The 21,650-nt window shown below is 39.1% G+C and overlaps 1 protein-coding gene across 2 annotated transcripts in view; it reads left to right on the forward strand.

The window, feature by feature from the left end:
• The window catches only part of LOC149077583 (cGMP-specific 3',5'-cyclic phosphodiesterase-like), a 265,605-nt gene that overhangs the window by 152,807 nt on the left and 91,148 nt on the right, over window positions 1–21,650 (forward strand). For both annotated transcript variants that reach the window (XM_089245159.1, XM_089245158.1), the window contains exon 4: window positions 15,214–15,369. In XM_089245159.1, coding sequence (XP_089101285.1) covers window positions 15,214–15,369 — 156 coding nt within the window. The remainder of the gene's footprint in view (window positions 1–15,213; window positions 15,370–21,650) is intronic.

Consider the following 21,650-nt stretch of genomic DNA (forward strand, 5'->3'; position numbering starts at 1 on the left):
TCTTCCTCCAGAACAGTAGGACCCGTCTCAGCACCACCACGGGTCTCCTCCTCCTCCAGCTCATGTTGTTGTTGGACTGATGGAAATTCTACCCCTTCAGCAGGACTAGACGAAGGTGGCGATGGTGTCTCATCTCTGTCATCGAGTTCCATCTGCTCCGGATCCGTCGACTCCTTGTCCAACTTGTTCACGACTTCATCTTGACCTTTGGAATTTTCCTCGGCCATGGCCTTTGGCTTTCCCTGGAGAGGATGGATCGAACAACAATGAAAATCACGGATTGAGCAAACGTTAATAGAAACAGGCCTATAAATTGGGTATCGCCTAACAGAACGGACGCGAGTGCTTAAATGGACTCGAATGGAAGGAGACGTCATCGCCCGAATGAGAATGAATCATGGAACTGACGATATACATACAAACGCGTATGTATGGTGTATGTGTGTGTGTGTGTGTGTGTTTGTATGCCCATGCGTTGAGTATGTTTCGAGCGATCATCACTCCCGTGGGTGAAATGGTTCCGTCCTGCAGGAAACCGAGCCGTACAAATTCTTCTACCGCGAACTTGTTGTGTCTGGGTACTGTCTTCATGTGGCAACTCTGTGTGTTAAATGTCTCTTTCCCTTCCCCGTTTCGGCGCCAACACGCAAACATGCCCATTTTACATGGTAAACATTCCTTCCAAGAATAAAAAAAATTAATAATTTAAAGTCTTTTCCTAAAACCGTCCTAAGACTGACCAGTCCCAGTAGAAAGGTGTTTCTTCAATCTTTGTTCGCCCATGGCTCCCTTGGAACCATTTTTCTTTCTCGTGCCCCCCCCCCCTTCTCTCTTATTCAAGGTCCCTCATCCTCATCTAGAAGTGAGATCATTTATAGTTACTATATTTGGGTCATTTATAGTGAACCAAAGTATTATAGTTCATAGTATTATCTCATTATCTTGGAGGCCCCGTTTGTATCCGAGCCCGAGTGTGCCCATGCGTTAAGTTAGACCTGGTTTTATTAGCATTTCTGCTTAATTCTGGAAGTAGCCACATTTTTTTCCCACCATATTTCATGTAGAAGGTTTATTTCTTCACATCTGAAAAAATGTTCACTGCTCTCTGTGCCTCCCCCCCCCCAGCCACCTGTCACGGCCTCCATTCCGTTTGATTTTTACTCGCGCCCCCCCCCCCCAATCCTTGAAATATCCCAGTACCACAAAAAGACCGCATGGCCCGAGAGATTGAGAAACACTACAGTAGAGTATCAAAAGTTCGAGTTTCTATGTAATCTGTGGTGGAACTTTCCAAAACCACCTTCTCAAAAGTGTTTTTTCGCCTTTGACGGGTTTTATGCAGTGCCGTCTTAACGCATGGGCCCACCCAGGTAAGGCCCGGGGGCCTCAGAAAAAAGAGTAGTAGTTGAATTTTTCGAAAATTTGCCACGTAGGGCCTCAGAAAAATCACTTGGCCCGGGGGCCCATGATGCTCTTAAGACAGCCCTGGTTTTGTGTTCCCTTTAGTTTCATTTTCTGTACGAATGAGAATAATTTCAGTTTGTAGGGAATCTTTGATTCTCCCCCACAAATTGGTACATGCGGGAATGTGTGTGTACCGTGTAGTGAAACCTGACGTGAAGTTTGCTTCTGTGTAATGCTTGTTATGTGTAGTGCTGCCATCTGCCACCAGTTTTTCTAACTATGAGTGAAGTGTAATGATTGAATAATTAATCGTTGTAGGCCTGTTGCTCTCTGTGGCGAGACTTTTTGATGGGGGGAGATCGGCTCGCATTTGCGCCTCGAAGTTGGGAACCACAGGAAACCAACTTCAGCCGACCACCACTATGGCGACGGGGGGGGTTCGAACCCGGATCCTCACGATGCGAATCATGGTTTTACCTGGGGTCCTGACTTACCCCTGTCGACCCACCTGTTAATATGCCACCTGGGACTGGTTTCAAAAATTTCGAAAACCAAATATTTTGTTATTCAGGAATGTTTAAAAACCGTTTTTAAAAATTCTGGATCATTTTCTTTTATTTGGAAATTTTAAACGGTTAGACTTCTTTGTATTTTAGCACGTGTTCTTGGCCTTTTTTAGCAGTGATCCGAAATCATCAACTTTGTGACCCATGGTTTGTAAAAACACATGCCACACCATCTGGCTATTGGGACAAAAAACCGACTGGTAAAACTATGGGTTCTTAAACTGAACAAATTTTCGAAAAAAAAATGGCTGAAAATAATAATTGTGCCTAAAAAGCTTTTTCTGAACAACTTAATTATTAGTTTCTGTTCCCAGACTATGGGTCGCAAAGTTGATCGTGTTGTTGTCTTTTGGTCGCGGCCAAAAAAAAAAGTAACCACACACAACCCCTGCTTCAATAAAAACAAACCTGGCTATTAGAAATTTCCCAATCAAAGAATGATTTCGAAATCCAATAAGCACCAGTCATTACCTTGCGCCCGAGTAGTGGCTCAGTGGTAATATGCTTTCTAATATGCTAATCTTCCACTTATGAAGGTTACCCCGTCACGCGTTCAAATCCGATCAAGAACAAGTTCTTAACCCACCGAGTCTGGGTGACCACCGATAGATGGCACCTTCATTTCCCGCCCAACTCCACTGGTTGGAAATTGCCAAATGGTGATTTATGACTGGAGTTGGTGGGCGGTGAAGTAAGTAGTCATTTGCCTTCAAACACTTATTTATTACGTTTTAAGTGACCATTGAAACCATCTATAAATGGACTTGGCGAAATGGATCCATTACTACATACAGTATTAGGAACAACGCTGTTAGAAATTTCTTAGAGATAGCTCCATCGAATAAACAACTCCCTTTTGTTAAGATTGTTTTCGTCGGCGAGTTCGTCAACGAAAAAAATGTCCGGAATGTGCTTCTTCAACCCATTCAAAATGACGGAAAGACGCTCGACAATGTTTTTTCTCGGTAAATAAATCAATATGATGTATTAAAAAACAAAAAAGAACATATAGAGGGGGGGAGAACTGATTGGTGAGATGCTGCTGCCCAAGGACTCATTGGAACCCGTGGTGAGTGATGCGATTCCCCCTCTCATCCAACTCTATCCTAATTAGCAAGATGATAAATTAATTTATATTTTGTTATTTTGTGAGTTTTCTTCCTCGAAATCACTCTGCACTGTACGAGGAAGTCGACTGATACTAATTTATGGTGTTTGTGTGAATACACACATAATTTGAATAGTGTGTGTGTGTATACACAATTCGAGGATGTGACTGTTCGTGTAAATCTGGATCTGCTCCAGATCTGAAAACATCACCTCGCGATGTGACAGTTTGTCTCTTTTTTTTTTCATTTTAAATGACACAAATTCCGCGTCTTTTTCGTAACCATTTGCTTCCCCACGTGGAGTTTATTGGACCTACATTTTATGCGAGTGTGTGTGTTTCTCCTCTACAGCTGTTCAAACTGAGCATAATCCCATGTATAAATAAATTAAAACTCATATAAAGCATGCTTTGTTTGTGGAAAGTGAAAGTTTTTGTGTTACGTTCGTGTGGGTTATGCAAGAAAACAAATCATTATACAGGGTGAACTGCGAATAATCTGCCAAACGGAAACGGGTGATAGACAAGGGGCAAAGTGGAATATAAAACATCCTAGCAACCCTATCCTATGTCTAACAGTTTTCGAGTTACGGTGGATAATCGATTATGGACGGAAAAAGGCGTCAAGTCTGAAAAAAAACCGCAAATTTGTACAGTTTCTGGAGACGCGCAAACTAATCACGCATTTGGAAAGAGCAGAAAGAATCCCATAGCAAGAATTTTTACCCTACTACTACTACTACTCCACTAAACACTAACTCTGGCCATATCGCTATATTGCAATTTACTGTCATTTATGGTATGGGTTGGAAATGAAGGACTTGTCTATCGGTGGTCGTATCAAGTTCGTTAGGTGAAATATCTTATCTATATCCTCCCTTGGGTTTGAATCCGGGACCGCGACACCTTCACGGTGGTAGACAAGCATCTTACCACCAGGCCACTTGGGCTGATTTTTACCCTATGGGTCGCTACCCGAACTTGGGTTATGGGAGCTTCCGAGATAGGTCGTTTAGATCAACTAACAGAAAGATGCTCTTGAGTTATGGGTCCCGATTCAAACTTGATTCCCACGGGCTTCCGAGAAAGGGTCGTACAATAATACATTTACAGCCAGCGACTCTTGAGCCATGGATCACAACGTAGACTTGATTCTCAGGGGCTTCCTGGATGAGTCGTATAAACCCACTTACAGTCCTGTTAGAAAGGCACTTATTGCATCACTGGTTTTACCAATTTCGAAAATAAATAGCCCCATGGGTAGCGAAGCCGATCTTGTTGATTTTGGGTCGTGGCTGAAAAAGGTTAAGAATCCCCTGCTATAAGGTGTCACCATTTCCATCAGACTATGTGGATTTAATGGCTAAAATATTAGCGAAGTTCAAAATCAAATTTTTGCCAAAAATTTTAATTGCCGATTCAGCAAACACGCTTCTCAAAAAAGATTTACAGATTTTGGCGACAATTTTATTTTGCAGAAAAAAAATCCTATATACCTGTATAAGGTTACATAACACCTCTATCAGGATATCTAGATTTAATGGCGACTTATAAGCGCTGAGAGATTGGCGAAGTGCAAAATCGAATTGTCGCCAAAATCGACTAAAATGCCTACTTCGACAAACACTGATTTCGGTGATGTAGGTCTATTGCGAATAAAAGGATTAATTTCTCCTGAACCAGACCACCGATAAGATTTATTGTATTCTCTTTCGAGAGCTGGTGCAATAGACAAGTTTTGGGTGAATCTGTTCGATTGTAGCTAGAAGGGTGTTTGCGTGATTCGCGACGAAACATTTTGGCAATAATTTTATTTTGCACTTAGCCAAGGCTTGTAGCTCGCCATTAATTCCAGATATATTGATAGAAACGGTGTAACATACTGTACAGGAATTTTTCTGCTCTTTCCAAATATGTGCTTAGTTTGCCTATAGGTCTTTCAGAAACTTTTCACAAATTATGTTTTTTCATACTTGTTTTTTATCTTCCATAATACATTTATCTACCACAACTCGAAAACGGTTAGAGGTAGGACAGGGTTGCTACGGTGTTTTATGTTCCACTTGGGCTCGTCTGTCGCGCCCCCCCCCCTCCTTTAGCAGATTCGGTCACGTTCACCCTGTATAAGCCTATCTTCAACGGCAGAGGCGGATTTAACGGCGGGAGCACCGGGCGCGCGCACGGAGCCTCGACTTCTGAAGTACCCCGGAAAAACCCAAACTTTACAACTTTTTTCTAATTCAAGGGGCCCAATATTTTATTTTGCTCCCGGGCCTCAAGAGACTTTAATCCGCCAACTGTTCAATGGATAATAACCACCTATGCCAAATTTTTAAAATTTTCTGCTTTCCGTTGTATTTGAGCTCCTATATAAAACTTCAAAAAAGTACTGAGAGTATTTACTAAGGTGTTTTCAGGCAGTTTTATAAGGAATTCATATCGGTGGGTTTCATAAATTTCACTGATGCGCGTCAAATATATATATATATATATATAACTGGCACAGTGGAAATCACTGAACGCTCTTGCAAAATACCACACTTTTTTTTCAAAAAGAATATTTTTTTCCAATTTTGTGCAGCTGATAATGCTTCCTTAACACCCCCCCCCCCCCAACTCCAACAAAAACAACTCTTTTTTGTATTATTTATACTGTACGCATCATATACATTAGGGGTTGTCCTTATTTTTAAACTTTTTAAAAGTTTATCTTTCACCCCCCCCCCCATCTTGTTTAAATCAAATTTAAAAAAAAACGATCCGTGCAAAATTTTAACTCAGTCGGACAACTGTTAGGTGGCCTTCAAAGGCCTTCATTGGAACATCATAACTAATGTTAATTCTCTATACGTAATGATTAAGTCAGTTCAAAACCGGTATGAAAGGGGGGTGAAAATGAACCTGCTTGGCTCCCCCCCCCCCACCACCACCAAAAAATTTAAATGTCATAAAAAGTACATTTTTCCCTTCGAAGGAAAAAAAAAAGGTACAAAATTAATTTTTTTAACCTATTTAAATCGCCAGTTGTCGCCAAAAAATGATGCCAAAAGTGAACAAAGTTGTCAATCATTGCTAAAATTCCGAAAAATCTCTTCTACTCTTTCCTATATCTCCACCATTTTGTTTCTTGTTTAGAGGAATTCACGAGGACACACATCCAGGCAACCCCGAACAATTGCTTAAGACCATTGTGAATCCAATTTCTAAAAAAATGTCTTTAGCAACGCTCTGAAAAAGAAATCATTTCCAAAAAGACCGTTTAAAATACACAACTGCTACTAAATCCTCTTTTAGGAAAAAAATAATGTCCAATGTTCGTTCGTTAACATTATGTTTTGATTCTAAAAAACTTTTTGCTGTAAACAAAAAGATGTGTTTCTCTTATAGGAGTTATGTACGTTATTAAAAACAAACCGAACATTTCTCAAATTTTTCATTTTATTTCTAGTATTTTTCGAATTAACTATTGGGAAATTTGATTCGGAATGAATAATTGCTGGATGTGTCCTCATAAATTTATCTAAGAGGGAAAAAAATGGTCGAGATAGGGAAGAGTATACAGCGTTTGAACGGAATTAATCATTGCCATATAGGGGACCTCGAAGGAAGAGAAAAAATAATGGAGTGTGTGTTGTGTGTGTGTCTCTCTCTCTCCTTCTGTTATTAAGCTCTGACTGACTCCACCCACTGGCAGTTGATATCACTGGTTAAGGAGGGAGGGGTGTGGCAGGGTGGAAGACATGTTTGACTAAAAAGAAAACCATATAACGCATTATTTGGGCTCGTCGTTGCCAAAATAAGAGGATTTCAAGAAGGCGAGATATTTCGTAATTGCCGAAATAAAATGCATCAAGTTAGACGAGGTATCTCGTCAATGCCGTTATAAGGGTTGGGACGGAAAAGGGAGCTGACTTTGAGGAAGGGATTCAAAAACATTCGTTGCACACTTCGAAGTATCTTGGACAGTAACTTTAAAGTTTGTGGCTCCCAACTTCGAGGCGCAAGTAGGAGCCAACCTCCCCATCAAAAGAATCTCGCCACAGAAAGCAACAGGCCTACACAACAGTACAATTATTCAATCATTACACTTCACTCATAGTTATAAAAAATTATGATAGATGGCAGCACTAAACAAAATCAAACTTCACGTTATGTTCACAACACGTACATGCACATTTCAACATGTACCAATTCATTAGGAGTTCCGCAGAGGAATATGGTCTAGGTGCATGTGTGGTTTAGTAGTAGTATTATTATTATCTTTACACTTTCATCACAGTATCATGCACTGTTCCAAGGAATTTGAGCGTCAAATTGCGAGGCACAACTATAGGGAAGACCGGGTAGACTTTTTGTCACACGGGTAGGTTGTCACACGCCTTGATTTCTCTGAGTATAGAGGGTGCCCACTGTCCATAATGGCAAAGTTTGTGCATCTTGTTAATGGAATTCTTCTTCCTAGTATTCATCTGCTTCGGACATTTTCATAAATTTTTAGAAAGATTTTTCTGAATTTGAAATGGATTAGTAATTTTTCGTTGTCTCGGTTTATGTTTTATTTCAATGGGATGACTTTATTCTTTATTAATCGCTTTTATCGAGTATGTGCATTATCATGTAATGTATAAGCTATTATTTTTCCGAAGTTGCAAACTTCCATGTTAACAAAAAAAAAAAATTGTTGCTTGATTAAATTTTTGAAATATGTGGATCTGGGGCTGGTTGTCCCAAACGAAACGGGGTTAGTTGTCTCATGTAACAACTTACCCTTAAGGGAATTACATTGGGTTAATTTGGCTTCACTTTGTTGATTTATTTCACTACGTATGAAAAATGAAAAATAATACTATATTGTAGTGAATTCATCAATTTTATTTCAATGTGGGCTGTGAAATTACAGTTTCGGAGAATATTCTGCTATATGCCCTCAGCGTTGATTCCAGGTGTGAGTCTGGGGGATATGGGGCCGCCAGTTCGTTTTTATTATTTTTTGATTCCCCTTGAATTTATTTATTTATTTAAAATATTGCATATATGTGTGTAAATAAAAATTCTCACTAATTTGGACACTTCTATTTCATTCTGTGTGGTGTAGGACCCGTTGCAACCCTCCCCCCCCCCCCACCCCATTTTGTTTTTAAGATGCCACTGTGCACAAGTGGTAACGATTAGCAGAATAGACAAAATCACTGTTCAAAAGCTACCATGAGTAAAAGTCAAACAAATTGTAGTATAATTACGTTATCAACATTCATAATTTTCGAGTGTAACAATCAAGAGAAGTGGGATACATAAAAAATATCTATAAAAACCTAAGTAATTAATTATTTCAACTTTATTTTCTATTTTGATGGGCAGGTTGACAATAAAATAGAGTTGAAGACAATTCGTGATAAATTCTATAAAGCTTATTTAGTTCTACCATTTTCTCAATAATTTATAATGAGTGAATACCTAATTAATGTGGTGTGACAACGTACCCATGGTCTGTGACAACTTGCCCCGTATATGGGGTTGATTGTCACACTCGGCAAGAAAGTTCTAAAAATTTATGTTTCAAAGAAAGAGTGATTTTTTTTGTATCCTCAAAAAGCTCTAGTACGTGTTGAATGTTCAAACTTGATGTACATATATCAAACATTTGAATTTATTTAATTACATACCCAAAATTAATTAGAATCTAAAAAGTGTGACAACTATCCCCCGTCTCCTACTGCAATCCAAAAGAGTGGAAATCACGTGGATATAGATATCAGCCAATGTTCTTTGCGACCTTGCTCCTTCAGAATATTACCTAGTCAGGTAAGAGCGACTATCACGTGGTTGTTACTGACTAGGACGTTGATGCAAATACCGGTCAACTTATATCAGCTTAAAACCAGAGCCGCACTTTGGGATGTCTGCGACGGACACGTGGTTTTGGAAATAGAACATATATACACGGGTATTGTGAAAATATTTGTACGAGAATCTGAAAAATATGGAGGAAGAAAGTTGGCGAAAATTCTAAACTAGAATTTGGTACTACTTGGAAAGATGGCAATAATGTTTAAGGAAAGTGGAGAAAAATAATTCGCGCACCTGATATAATTAAATAGCATCATGGATAATTAGATGGCTTTTTTTTTAATCCGTGACTCACCTTTTCAGCGCCAATGCTTCCGTGATTTGCGTTGAGGACCGATATTACAGAATTTCGATGACCGGATCCATGAGCTACTGTTAGGAGTGAGGATTCGCCATAATAATCACACGCCCATTTCTATTCACGTCTTTCTCTTTCGGTTTCAATTCATTGTTTGAACCATCAATGCCCGATTTGTTGCCAAACCGTTCGGTAATAATGAGAAACGAATTTGATATTGTAGACCACGTGTATAGAGCATGCCAAGTGATCTACCTTTTCCAGCTTTCTTGAAGGGCATTGGGAAACCGTTTTGAAATATATATGGGACATACTGGAAATGCAAACTATTGTTGATTAAAGGCACTTTGAAGCCAAACTTACCCTTTCCAAAAGTCGAAAAGAAACCAAACCAAGCTCTTTTTCCCCCCACACCTGAATTACTGAAGTTTACTTCAAACAGTAAGTATTACGGTATTACAAAAATATTCATTTTAAAATTGCTTGTTTGGCCGCATTAATATCGGTTCTGGGCCGCAGGTCGGACACTGCTGCTAAACAGGATAGTGGTGGCATCTGGATTTTGAGTTGAACTAGTTTGGATGTGATTCCAGTTGCACGTAACAAGGTACATAATGTCGGAGCAGGTTCCTTGGTAAATGTACCGTGATGGTTCCCACCCTGTGGTCTTGGGATATTCTAGGGGGGCACGCAGGGGGAATCGGGTGGAAGATGCGCCATGAAAAACGATTATGGAAGCCGCAACGAGCTGTATAGAAAAAAATTCAGATGTGAAGAAATAAAGCTTCTAAAGCCGGGTTTTCCTAGGAAAAGGTTTTCTACGGTGAGCTCAGCGTGAAATTGCTGATTGGTTAAAAACCTGAAATTCACGTTGTTTAACCAATCAGCGTTTTCACGCTGCACACGGTGCAGGTAACCTGCTCCTAGGAAAACCCAGCTTAAGGGAGATTCTATGGGAAAAAAATCCGAGTGATTTCAGGAAAACTACTTATAAACCAGGGTAAACTTAACACATGGGCACATCTAAGAATGGCCATGGGGGAGGGGGGAGGGGGGGGGAGCGTACATGATGAGTTCTGGTACAGTAATATATTTTTTGACTGATTTTTTACTTTTGCTTCCAGTTTAAGGTACGGTGTCCCAAAACATCAATTTGCAGGGGGAGGGCGTGGTTTTGAGGCCCTATTAGGGATCAGAATTCTCTCCCGAAAATGTTCATTAAGGAAGTTCATTGAGCCTTGTGTATCTCAGGGGTCAGGGGATTAAGGTCTCTCTCCTGGATGGAAAAGGAGGGGACTCGGCATAAGACTGGGAGGACACGAGAAGGAAATACCGTACAAAAGGAGCGATAGATACAGTAGAAAAAAATTAAGAAACACTGATGTACCGGGTGCTCGGGATCTTGCCGTTTACTGCTACGTCGCAGACATGTGTGTGCATCTCGTAAACATTCCTCTAGAAATTTACGCGGATCTCTAGTAATTAGACTCACATTTAATACGGCAAGTCTAGCGCTGCCTGTCGGCAATGAATTGGCATAGAATACATTAAGCGGCGCAGAATATAGTCTACGCCGCTTAATGTCATCATACCGGGATTCGGGGTTTCTGATGATAATAATAACCGAACGTTAACTATATCCGAAACTCCCGTCCTCAAGTACTTTGACCATTCGTCCCGTGCAACCAAACGGATGCATGGTCAAAGTACTTGAGGACGGGAGTTGATAAAATGGGACACCTGCATTTCTTTCGCACATAATTGGTTGCAAAAAATGTGTTTAATCGCTTCATTTTTTTTATTCTATTTTAAAACGGGACTTTTTTTTTTCTCCTTCAGGCTAAAATTTTGCTTTTTTGTTAATCAGCCATTGCGAGGCGTTCGAATGAAACTGTTTAATGCATGTCACAAATTACGATTTTTTTTTTAAATGCACACAATACGTTTCAAAGATCCCTTGAGAAAATATCTCGGGGAAAGAAATTTGAATCTGGTCAACTGAAGGAAAGCTTTTCTTTGTCATACTTTGCCTTCATTATAGGAAAACCATTGCAGAGTCAACTCCACCCGTATATGGATCACAGCGAACACTATGGACTGCCATATTATGGTTATGACAGTAGGGACAGAAATGTTTGTCAATAAGGAGGGGAGGGGGGGGGAAGAGAACGCCTTCTAGATTCTTACATACAGTTCCTTGCAGCCTGATAACGATAACTTACAGGGGGAAAAAACTTGGGAAAAGACTTCAGAATGCGGAAAAAAACTTTCGACGGAAAAAAATTTGATAACAAGTCCCGATAACAAAAAACGAATTTTTCTCCCATGTTATGGTCTTTGTCCGTTCCGTTCTTTGCAAAAGTGATAACAATACCCAGATGATAACATCATTCGTAATTTTAATAAGCGGTGTCGACTGTATTTAGGTAAATTTTAGTGGTTTTTTTTAAGGTAACGAATGTTGATCTTCGAAAAAGTAGGTGACGGCCACTTATCTTAAGCCATTGCCCAATACTGGAAATTCCATGGCCGTATCTTTCTTGCTTTTTTGACCAATAGCACCAAATGAACTGCAGAGCGAAAAACGTAGCGGGAAGTTTGGTCATTTCCTCCTTCCGCCTCCATATCCGTACGCCGGAAATACAGCGTCGTCCATGTGTCGGCAACCGTGAGACTTCATGTTCCTGTATTAATAAAAATAATAAAAGAAATATATAAAACTGAAAAATAAGAGCCAATTGGATACAGTTCCACCAAATTCCCTCCAATCAAAAGAAAATCGATTATACGGTCGAACTTGGTTAATTCGAATAGTCTGTGGAATGATAGAAGCTACGGGCAACTTCGGGTAAGCTAAGCATAGGATCCTATGGGTTCACTTGAGTTCGGAGGCGATGATAAAAAAAAAAAATTCTGAACACGGGGCGATGGAACGAAAAGTTCGAGAAGCTATGTTCTAAACACACTTTTTTATACACACACACACGTCTAAACACAACCAAATTTATTCTTCATAGCCCCGTTTCACGGCACTTCAAGTGTGGTCAGGGCCGTCTTAAGAGCATCATGGGCCTCCGGGCCAAGTGAGTTTTCTGAGGCCTTACCTCTCTAATTCTCGAAAGGTTCAACTACTTCTCATTTTTCTGAGGCCCCTCTTCTTACCCGTGCCCAGGTAGGCCCATGCGTTAAGATGGCACTGAGTGTGGTAATCGGGATTGATTTCTCCAAATCCACTTATTCAGTTCAGTTTCGCAAAAAGTTTGAATTATCCAATTCATCAATATAAGATAACTATAACTACACAAAAAAAAAATCATCTTGATAATTTAATATAGTTTTTTTTATGTTATTACTTATTATGCCAGTTTTCTCCTTGTAGCAATTACTGTTTGTATACAATGAAGGGCTGCCTTAAGGTATGGACCCACCCGGGCACGGCCGTTTTTCCTCAAGAGAAAGGGGGGGGGGCGAGGGGCTCACAAAAATGATATCTGGTTCAAATTTTCGAGAATTTGCCTGGTAGGGCTTCAAAAAAATCACTTTCCCCGGGGGCCGATGATGCTCTTAAGACGGCCCTGATAAAATGCAAAACAATCCCGACAATTACAATTATTTCATCGGTAATTTTCATTCGTTTTGTTTTGGATGGTCTTAAATATTGCACAAAATGTTCAGGTTTATTTAGAGCACGAAAGATGCGATTTTCGAGCTTCTTATTTTTCCTGACACGTCGGTAGCCTCCGCAAGCGTTTGAATAGAGACCTGTTGCTTTTTTAAGATTCATTTTCGTCCTCATCATAAGCAGATTCAATATGACTTTATTTTATACTTCTTCGCTAATGTCCGCATCTGTGAATTAACCACAATTTTTTTTCCCCGAGACAAACAAGCGTTTGAACCTCGTTTTGACATGGTAAAAAATGGTAAAAAAGTATTATTTATTAAGCTCCACACACATTTGATATTCCAAAATAAACGAACAATAACGCTAGAATCACCGCTTTTAAAGATTAACACGCACACAAAAACTTCCATATTTCGCAAGGCATTTGCATTAGCATCCGCAGGCACTGGCAGATGCTATTGAAGTCATCAAAGGTTCGGTAAAACACGAGCTGCAGCGTGTGAAACTGGTAGCGAAATCATTGCTTCTTAGAGCCAAAAAAAGAAAAATTTAGAATTTGTGTTTGTTAATTGTAACTTTTTAATGTAGACTACATTTTATATTCTGGGAAAGATCAGCAAACCACGGAATAAAGAAAACGACGACTGAAAGTTAGCCAGGAATTCTGAGAAAAGAGGCATTTTGCAAATGCATTATCTGAATCAAACTTCGAGTCATCCAAAGCATTAGGGGGAGGGAATTTCAACATTAAATTGAAAACTCAAAGGGAATTCATAAAATTCGAATTATCCAAAAATTCAAATTAACCAAGTTCGCCAGTAATCAATCTTCATCTCCAAAATAATAAGATTTTTTTTTTGTAAACCGTCATATAGGGTTTTGTTGGAACGCGTGCTGGTCACGTGCTCACAAAGACCACAAGGGTCATATGACGAGTGTGTAAGTCGAGCACTTCCCAACTTTACTCATCATGAAAGAAAGACTTGAGTAAGTAAGGTCATAGGGTTCAAGTGCATTCTTTTAAGGAATTTTAATGGGCAGGGCATCACCGAGGGGAAAAAGTATACACCAAGTGGCCACTTTGTTATGATCACCTGACAGTTTTACGCAAATGAGCTACGGTGTCACACTGTTTTGTGATTTCGGACACATTTAAAGATAGTACTGTACTTAAACTCACACTTTTCCCAGTGTGTTTTTATGGGACCGATGAAGAAAAAATGAAAAAATAATAATTTTGATCAACCCTGTACCATGGAAAGTTGCAAATGATTAGAAATTTTTACAGAATATTTTACTTGCTTTTTGTAATACTTGTATGCATTTTTGTGAAAATAGCACGTATATTCAAGGAGATACAAGTGTTTCTCATAAAAACTCCAATTCTCATCGCAGGTTTTTTGCTTGTAATATGCGGAGCTTCCATCTAATTTTTTACGAAGCTTACGGAAAATTCGACACTGTGCACGAAACACACTGTATAAAAATTTAAAATGTAGCAATTCAGTATTCGATAAGATATGAGCATTTTTAATCGCACATGCGCAGTAAATATCAACTTTATTTTTCATAATTTGATTGCCGAGTCTATAAATTTTATTGAGTATCGCAAAAACTCATAAAGATGTTGGTGATACAATAAGCTATAATTTAAGGTACTTGCTGGAAGTAGTTGGATGATAAGGGATTTCCCACAAATCAACATTTCGATTATTTTCTTCAGTTTTTTTTTTTCATTTTGACATTTTACACGTGTGTTTCCTGCGTAATTAAAAATAATTTACCTAAAATGCTCATATCTCATCGAATACTAAATTATTGCAATTTAAATATTTCTTCATAGATGATCTTATGTATAATGTCGAATAAATTTTCTGAAAAATGGTTTGAAAACTTTACTTGCTATAAGCAAAAAGCATACGATGGAATTTTTTCATAAGAAACATGCACATCTTCATGAATATACGAGTTATTTTCACAAAAATGCATGCAATTATTGACTGTGAACGTTACATATTATTTTGCAGCTTTTTATAATACAGGGTTGGTCAAAAAAAAGTTTCTTTTTTAAATTTTAAATAAAAATACACGTGACCGAATCTGCATTTTAAAGTGTGAGTTCAAGTATGTATTGTCTTCACATGCCCAAAATTACAGAACAGTGTAACGCCGTAGCTCATTTGTTCCAAACTGTCAGGTGGTCATAATAAAGTAAGAGCACTTACTGTGTGTGTGTATGGTGCATACGTTATTTATTTGAACGCATCTATTGATTATTTTAAGATTTCTGATAATTTAATCATAATTTCAGAAAATTATCATTTGAGCCATATTTTTAATGTTTTATTATTTTTTATTGCCTCAGGATCCAAGATTCAACAAAGATATCGATACACGCACTGGTTATCGTACCGTGAGCGTCATGTGCCAACCGATACTGAATTTTCGAGGTGACGTCATTGGCGTTGCGCAATGCATCAACAAGATGACCGGAGAGCACTTCACAGAACAAGATGAAGAGGTATGAATATTGCCTGTCAGACTTACGCGGAAAACGCTTCTTTCCCTCGTTTTTACGCTGTTTTTTTCCCAACTTTCCCCTTCGATATTTTGAATTCAAATATCTCTACGAATATTGCATTTAGAAACACGTGGAATTTTTTTTTTTTTTCGCCTCAGATGAGACATGAGAAAAACTTTGTAATTTAGTTTTGAAAACAGGGTGTCCGTATAAAAAGTTTATTTTTCGCATTTTAATAACTACACAACCCCTTTCAATATTAATGGCGTATCTGAATTCTACACGATATTTGGATGCTAATTGGTAGCATGCCTCTACGACCAGCGATTCGCCAGCAAAATGCAACAAGGGAAATTATGGCATCACCCTGTATAAAGGGGAAACGTTAATATTCCTGAAAGCACAACACAAATACATACAGGGTGTCCCACAAAGGACTCTCTGATTTTAAAATGAAATAACTTGGGAACGGTGATCGATAGAAGAATGAAACGAGCGGCACATTCATTCTGAAAGCCGTAAAAATCTGATTCAGAAGTTTCAAAATAAGTTACAAATATTACCGATAGGGGGCGCTGTATGCTGTAACCGCAGTTTTGAGTCCCAGAAATAGGTTATAAACTGTTCTTTGCAAGCAGTCGTTGCAATCACATTACTATAGATTCAAAAATGTGCGCTTTTCGCAACACACACACACCACAGAGATGGCGCAAACGGTACGTCACTACTTAACGGTACGTTGCAGTTTTGGAACAGTTTGTCGCCTGGGTCGGAGGATCGACTAGGCTCTTCGTGGTTCATTCAAGGTGGGGGATCAAAGACACCACACCACAATGGCTTTTGCCTTTCTTGAGGAACACTTCGGGACTAGTATCATTGCATTAAACTACTCCACATTTACTGGAACAGGCATAGATTGGCCTCAATGCTCACCCGATCTTTTCCCCCGGGACTACTTTCTGTGGGACAAAGGACAAATTGAAGAACACCGTTTCCCGGAGCAATCCTAGGTGAGCTTCAAGATTGGATCTGTGAGGGCCGATATATGCTCATTTCCGCTGAGGCACTACGGAGAGTGACTGAAAATTTCATTCTTCGTTCGCGCACTGTTTGTGCGGCGGTTCCCATTAAGGTTCCCATTTTTGAATCTATTCTGAAGTGATTGCAACGACTGCTTGCAAAGGACGTTTTATAGCCTATTTCTCGGACTCCAAACCGCGATTAAAGCATACAGCGGCCCCCTGTCGGCAAATATTTGTAACTAAATTTAAAACTTCTGTATCAGATTTTTACGGCTTTTAGAATAAACATACCGCTTGTTTTATTCTTCTGTCGATCACCGTTCCCGAGTTATTTCATTTTAAGATCAGGGAGTCCTTTTTTGGGACACCCTGTCGAAACACAACTAGAATGCATAGAAATGAAGCGGTATTATAGCACAATAGTTTATTTATCGGCTTCTGACACGTTACTTATTTTTGCATCGTGTTTGTTGACCGATCGAGGTTGACCGATTTTTCCCTGGTAATATTCTATGATCCTTACCACTTCTCTTGTCGTACAATAATGCTCGTAAAGTACTTTTTAAACTGCTAACAGGGGGGTAAATCTAAAGAAACAGGTAATATCTAAAAAACAAATAAAACTTTTTCATGGAGATATTCGTGTTTAGCAGGTCAAATCATTCGGAGTTGTATATTTTCATGTCGGAAGTAATTTCATTGTTGTCCTGTGTAATCAGGGGAGTAGCGGGAAATCCCTTTGACCTTTATCGAATGCGCTTCGGGGATCGCGCCTGATAATAACGAAACGGAGCATGTGTGTACACAACAGTCTTTTGACCTGTTTAAGAACTTGGACAGGCGAATACGTGACTTATATCTTTCGGGATGTGCTAGACATCATGTTCACCGGCTCTCATTTCTTTTTCACCCTTATTCTAGATTAGCTTACGTGGTGCCGTTACACATATTTCCGCGAATGATATATGGCAGTGGTTCCCAAATTTTTTTAAGCGCGACCCCCGTTATTGACAAGTATTTCATCGGTTATACCCCTAGTAGTGTTCCCCAATACGCATCAAAATTTAATTTTAATCCTCCAAATTTTGTTGAGGAGTGTAAATATCCCTTCACATTTTTAGGTAGTTTTTTAATAGAGTTTTTCTCACTGAAAAAAAATAGCCCTCTCTAAACGAAAATAACCCTTAAAGTTTTAGGGATGAGTGAAACTATCTTTAAAATTTCCGATAACACACTGCCCGCTACATTCCGTAACCATACGTCCCGTTTTTCCAGAACTTTCATTACTTTTTTGTTGTTGTTAATATAAGTATGTTTCAATTTCCGTAATCAATGGTGTATGAAATCAAATTTTATTTCGTTATTTATTTGGCAGAACTGTTTCATTATGAAATTTCAAATTACCCACATGTTTTTTAGCTTTGAATCCTGTGCAGGGAATCATCAACAGAACCGTAAGCTAGAATGGAATGCTTTTCTTACGCATCGTAATGGTGCAGAGTGGATAACTGTGTAACCAAACTTAGGCTCACCATTACTAAACGCAGTGCCCAGTAACAAAATATTCTTGGGTTCCTTCGTAGGGAAAATGAATTGAAGTCAACTTATTTTGAATATTGAATGGTTTTATTGTTTTTGTGGCACGGCCACCCTTGCTTTATTATTAACGCAACATCCCCGAGGGAAGTCTCGAGCCACACTTTGGGAGCCACTGGTGTACGGTACTCATGGGCGAAATATCTGACACTGGAATCATTATAATGTTCTCCTCATCATGCCCAGCTACAGGCAGTTGTGGCCTGATGCAATCGGCAGTTATCGTCCCGGAATTTTAGTTTTTAGATTTTAGTGGAGTGCTGGTAAGATACTCGTTTACCACCGTGAAGGTTACCGTGATGTCCCAAGTTCGAACCAGGTAAAGAATATAGATAACAAGATATTTTCTCTAACGAGTTTGTGGCGACCACCGATAGATGGTGCCTTCGTTTTCAACCCAACCTCGTTAACAGCAGTAAATTGCAGAATACCGATTAGTATAGTCCTGCACGTGATTGAAAAACAGTGCACGTTCTCCGTGCACCGCATTCGTTCGCCGATGCACTCTTAACTTCTTCTGCCACTTGAAAAAATAAAAATAAATAACACTACGTTTTGCTTTTCTTTACTCATATACATTTCGCAGACGCAGATGAAAATCAACCGATTGCCTGCCGAACGATACTGCTGGTCGACCGCCAGATGCATATCACGTGCTTCCGAGCGACTACCTGGGGCAAGCTCACTCCCCAATAGGGGTTGTTTTCCTTACGTTAGCTCTGTATATATACAAAAACGTCGCCACACTAACACAAAAAGAAACCAAATTATAACTACTGCTCTTGTTTCATTTGATTCATTCTTGTAGACTACATGCGAAAAGCCATTCCCTTAAAAAAAAAAGAGTATATTTTTTTAGAAGAAAATACTTGAAGAGTGCCTATAAATTTGGAACTTTAGGAGTCAAAAGGGTTTTTTCCATTTCAGATAGCGTGATTATTTTACAAGGTGAAAGAACATTCCCCCTACGTTATAATATCATCTACGACAAACACTCGAATTTTTGCATCTTCTTTCACAACAAGTTGACCATTATAGAGGGCGTCCTTAAAACCAATCGGTTATTCTCTCCAATAACGAATATCATTATTATAATTTTTTGACCGGCAAAGGTGTCCTCCCCCCCCCCCCCACATTGCGTATTAACTACGCAATTTCATCCGATAGCAAGGTGAACTCGAAATGAGGAGTAAAAAGAGAAATCTGATAGATATCTGAAGTAACCAGTTTTTGGCACCCTCCGATAAAATGTTAGGACCCCCTTTTTTTTTTATCGGGCCGCGTGTTTCCTGAACTCATGCTCACCTCCCCATATGAGTTCTATTAAGGATGATCACATCGACTCGGAAAAAAAAAATCCCCTTCGCGTGTTTGTTTCTCTTACAACAGCCGTGGCAAGAGAGTGTTCTTCCATCTTTTTCTTCTGGAGATCAAAGATAATGTGTGTCATTGCCAAGGTCGAATTTCATCTCATACTGTCTCTCATTTTTGCCCCTCTCTCTCTCTCTCTCTCTCTCTCTCTCTATCTGCAAACGTCCTTCAATGTCACCAGTGTTTGACACCGACCGACCTTGCCTTTTAATGTGAGAAAGCATGGCCTTTTAATGTGAGTTGGTACAAAGATACCAACCAGGTCCAAGGGCCCCCCCCCCCCCCCGAAGCTAGATAGATGCTACTCGTGTCGATAATGATATGATGATTTTCAATGATTTTCATCCTTCTCCGTTGGTCTCTTCTTCATTTCTAACCGCCCATCTTTGGACGGGTCGGAATTTCTTTCCAACAAGATGGAATCTAAGGCCGGGATTACACTATAAAAGTTTCATAGAAGTTAATTTATAAAACTTGAATAATTTAACCAATAATGTTATCGGTTACATTTTAGAAAATGCAACCGATAGTCTTATGGTTGAATTTTTCAAGTTTTATAAATGAAATTTTATGAAACTTTTATAGTGTAATACCAGCCTTAAACCAGGATTACATTATAAGAGTTTTCTAAAATAACTTTTATCAAACTTTTGTAGTGTAATGCTGACCTTAGCTTCATTACTCAATTCCGATTCGTTTGTTGCTATGAAGTTCAGGCATAATAATAGAAGCTTATCATGCAGGCACGAATCCTGGGCGATGAGTCGGGAGAGGGTGACTTTTTTGTGTGGGTTCGTTGGAGATCATACCGTATTTAAGGGATAGACAACTTTTTACGTAAAAAGCCGATCAAAAATTAGTAAAAAATTAACATTTTGGTGAAAAAATTAAGATATCGAAAGAAAAATCCGTATATGAACTTTTTTGAAGAGTGGTAACTCAAAATATTTCTGGAAGAAAATGTTTGTGCCCCCCTCCCCCAAGCCTTTTTTGCCCCTCCATTGGTCGATCCTGCGTACGCCTCTGGGAAAGGTTGAACTCTTCCATGCCCCCCCCCCCCCTACTCCTGGATCCTGAGTGAGCGAGAGCAGATATCTTCAGCTGTGAATAAACAACAAAGTTGTTGCCATTGATACATAGCAACTTGTTTGTAGTTCCCGGGTGTAACGGTGCAGGGAGCAGCTCTGCGTTGAATATAATAACTGTTATACGAAAAAAGTCCACGCTTGGATCAAGTCCAAAGTACATTTGGTTGGACAAGCAAAAGCCAAAGAATAGTCAAGGAAAATTCACAGAATTTTTCTTTGGGTGTGTGGTACGCACTCTGTAAATCCCCCGAAAGCATTTCACTTGAATGAATAATCACTATCGTCACTAATAGCATAGTAATATGCAATTTTTCTATGAATTCTGGGAAACTATATTCCATGTTATAACTGTTAATCGTATTCAGTTGGTTTTTTTTTCGGTATTGGCGAATTTTCCTGAACGGTTTGGTGTGAACACAATAGATATTCCATTGACGTATACGATATACGAGTTTCCGCTTGTTATTATCCATCGTCTCCGAGAAAACATCGACATAACCATATCCGGATTATTTTTCGAAAACATTAATAATATTTATTTACTAAGAAAACAAGCTTTTCCCCTATGAGTTTGAAATTGGAGTTGGTGCCTTTTTGTCCGTAGTCGGTTACATTATTTCTTGTTATGATTTCAGTATACGGTTTTTTTGGGGGCAGCAGTTTCTTGGAGCTGCCGAATCCTTATAACAATAATGATGATTATGATTGCTGGCGTCGCTATCCACTTCACCGCAAGAGTGGATTTTTAAGGGCGGAGCACCTCTTTTTTTTGGTTCTTGGGCATCCATCCTCAACACTGCCTGTCATTTTCTTGGAAACGAAAAAACAACATGTTGTTATTACAACTCGCACATGAAATGACATGCGCGTCTGTGAAGATAGTCACGTAAAAACAAGCGAAACAATTCATTGTACATTTTTTACTTTACCTCAGATTGTCATCTTATCGTTTCGAATCAGCATCGAGACCCTGCTTCTTGGCCTTTCAATTGCAACAGAAAAAAAAAGAGGGACCTACAGAGGGGCCCACCCTCAAAGATTTGAAAAACACGTGTTTTCTACTCTTTAACTATGATGTAATTTTCTACTAAAGAAATGTCTTTGATATGAGTTTGGTCAATCGATTCGTTGTGACGAATGTGTTTGGCTCCATGTGTGTGCGTTTCTTAATTTTTTTCCCTTTTTTTACATTAGTTTTGGTACA

The sequence above is a fragment of the Pholcus phalangioides genome, unplaced genomic scaffold (genome assembly GCF_987345545.1).
Source record: "Pholcus phalangioides strain wild (caught in Gottingen) unplaced genomic scaffold, Ppha-v1.0 ptg000015l_1, whole genome shotgun sequence".
NCBI classification, from domain to species: Eukaryota; Metazoa; Arthropoda; class Arachnida; order Araneae; family Pholcidae; genus Pholcus; species Pholcus phalangioides.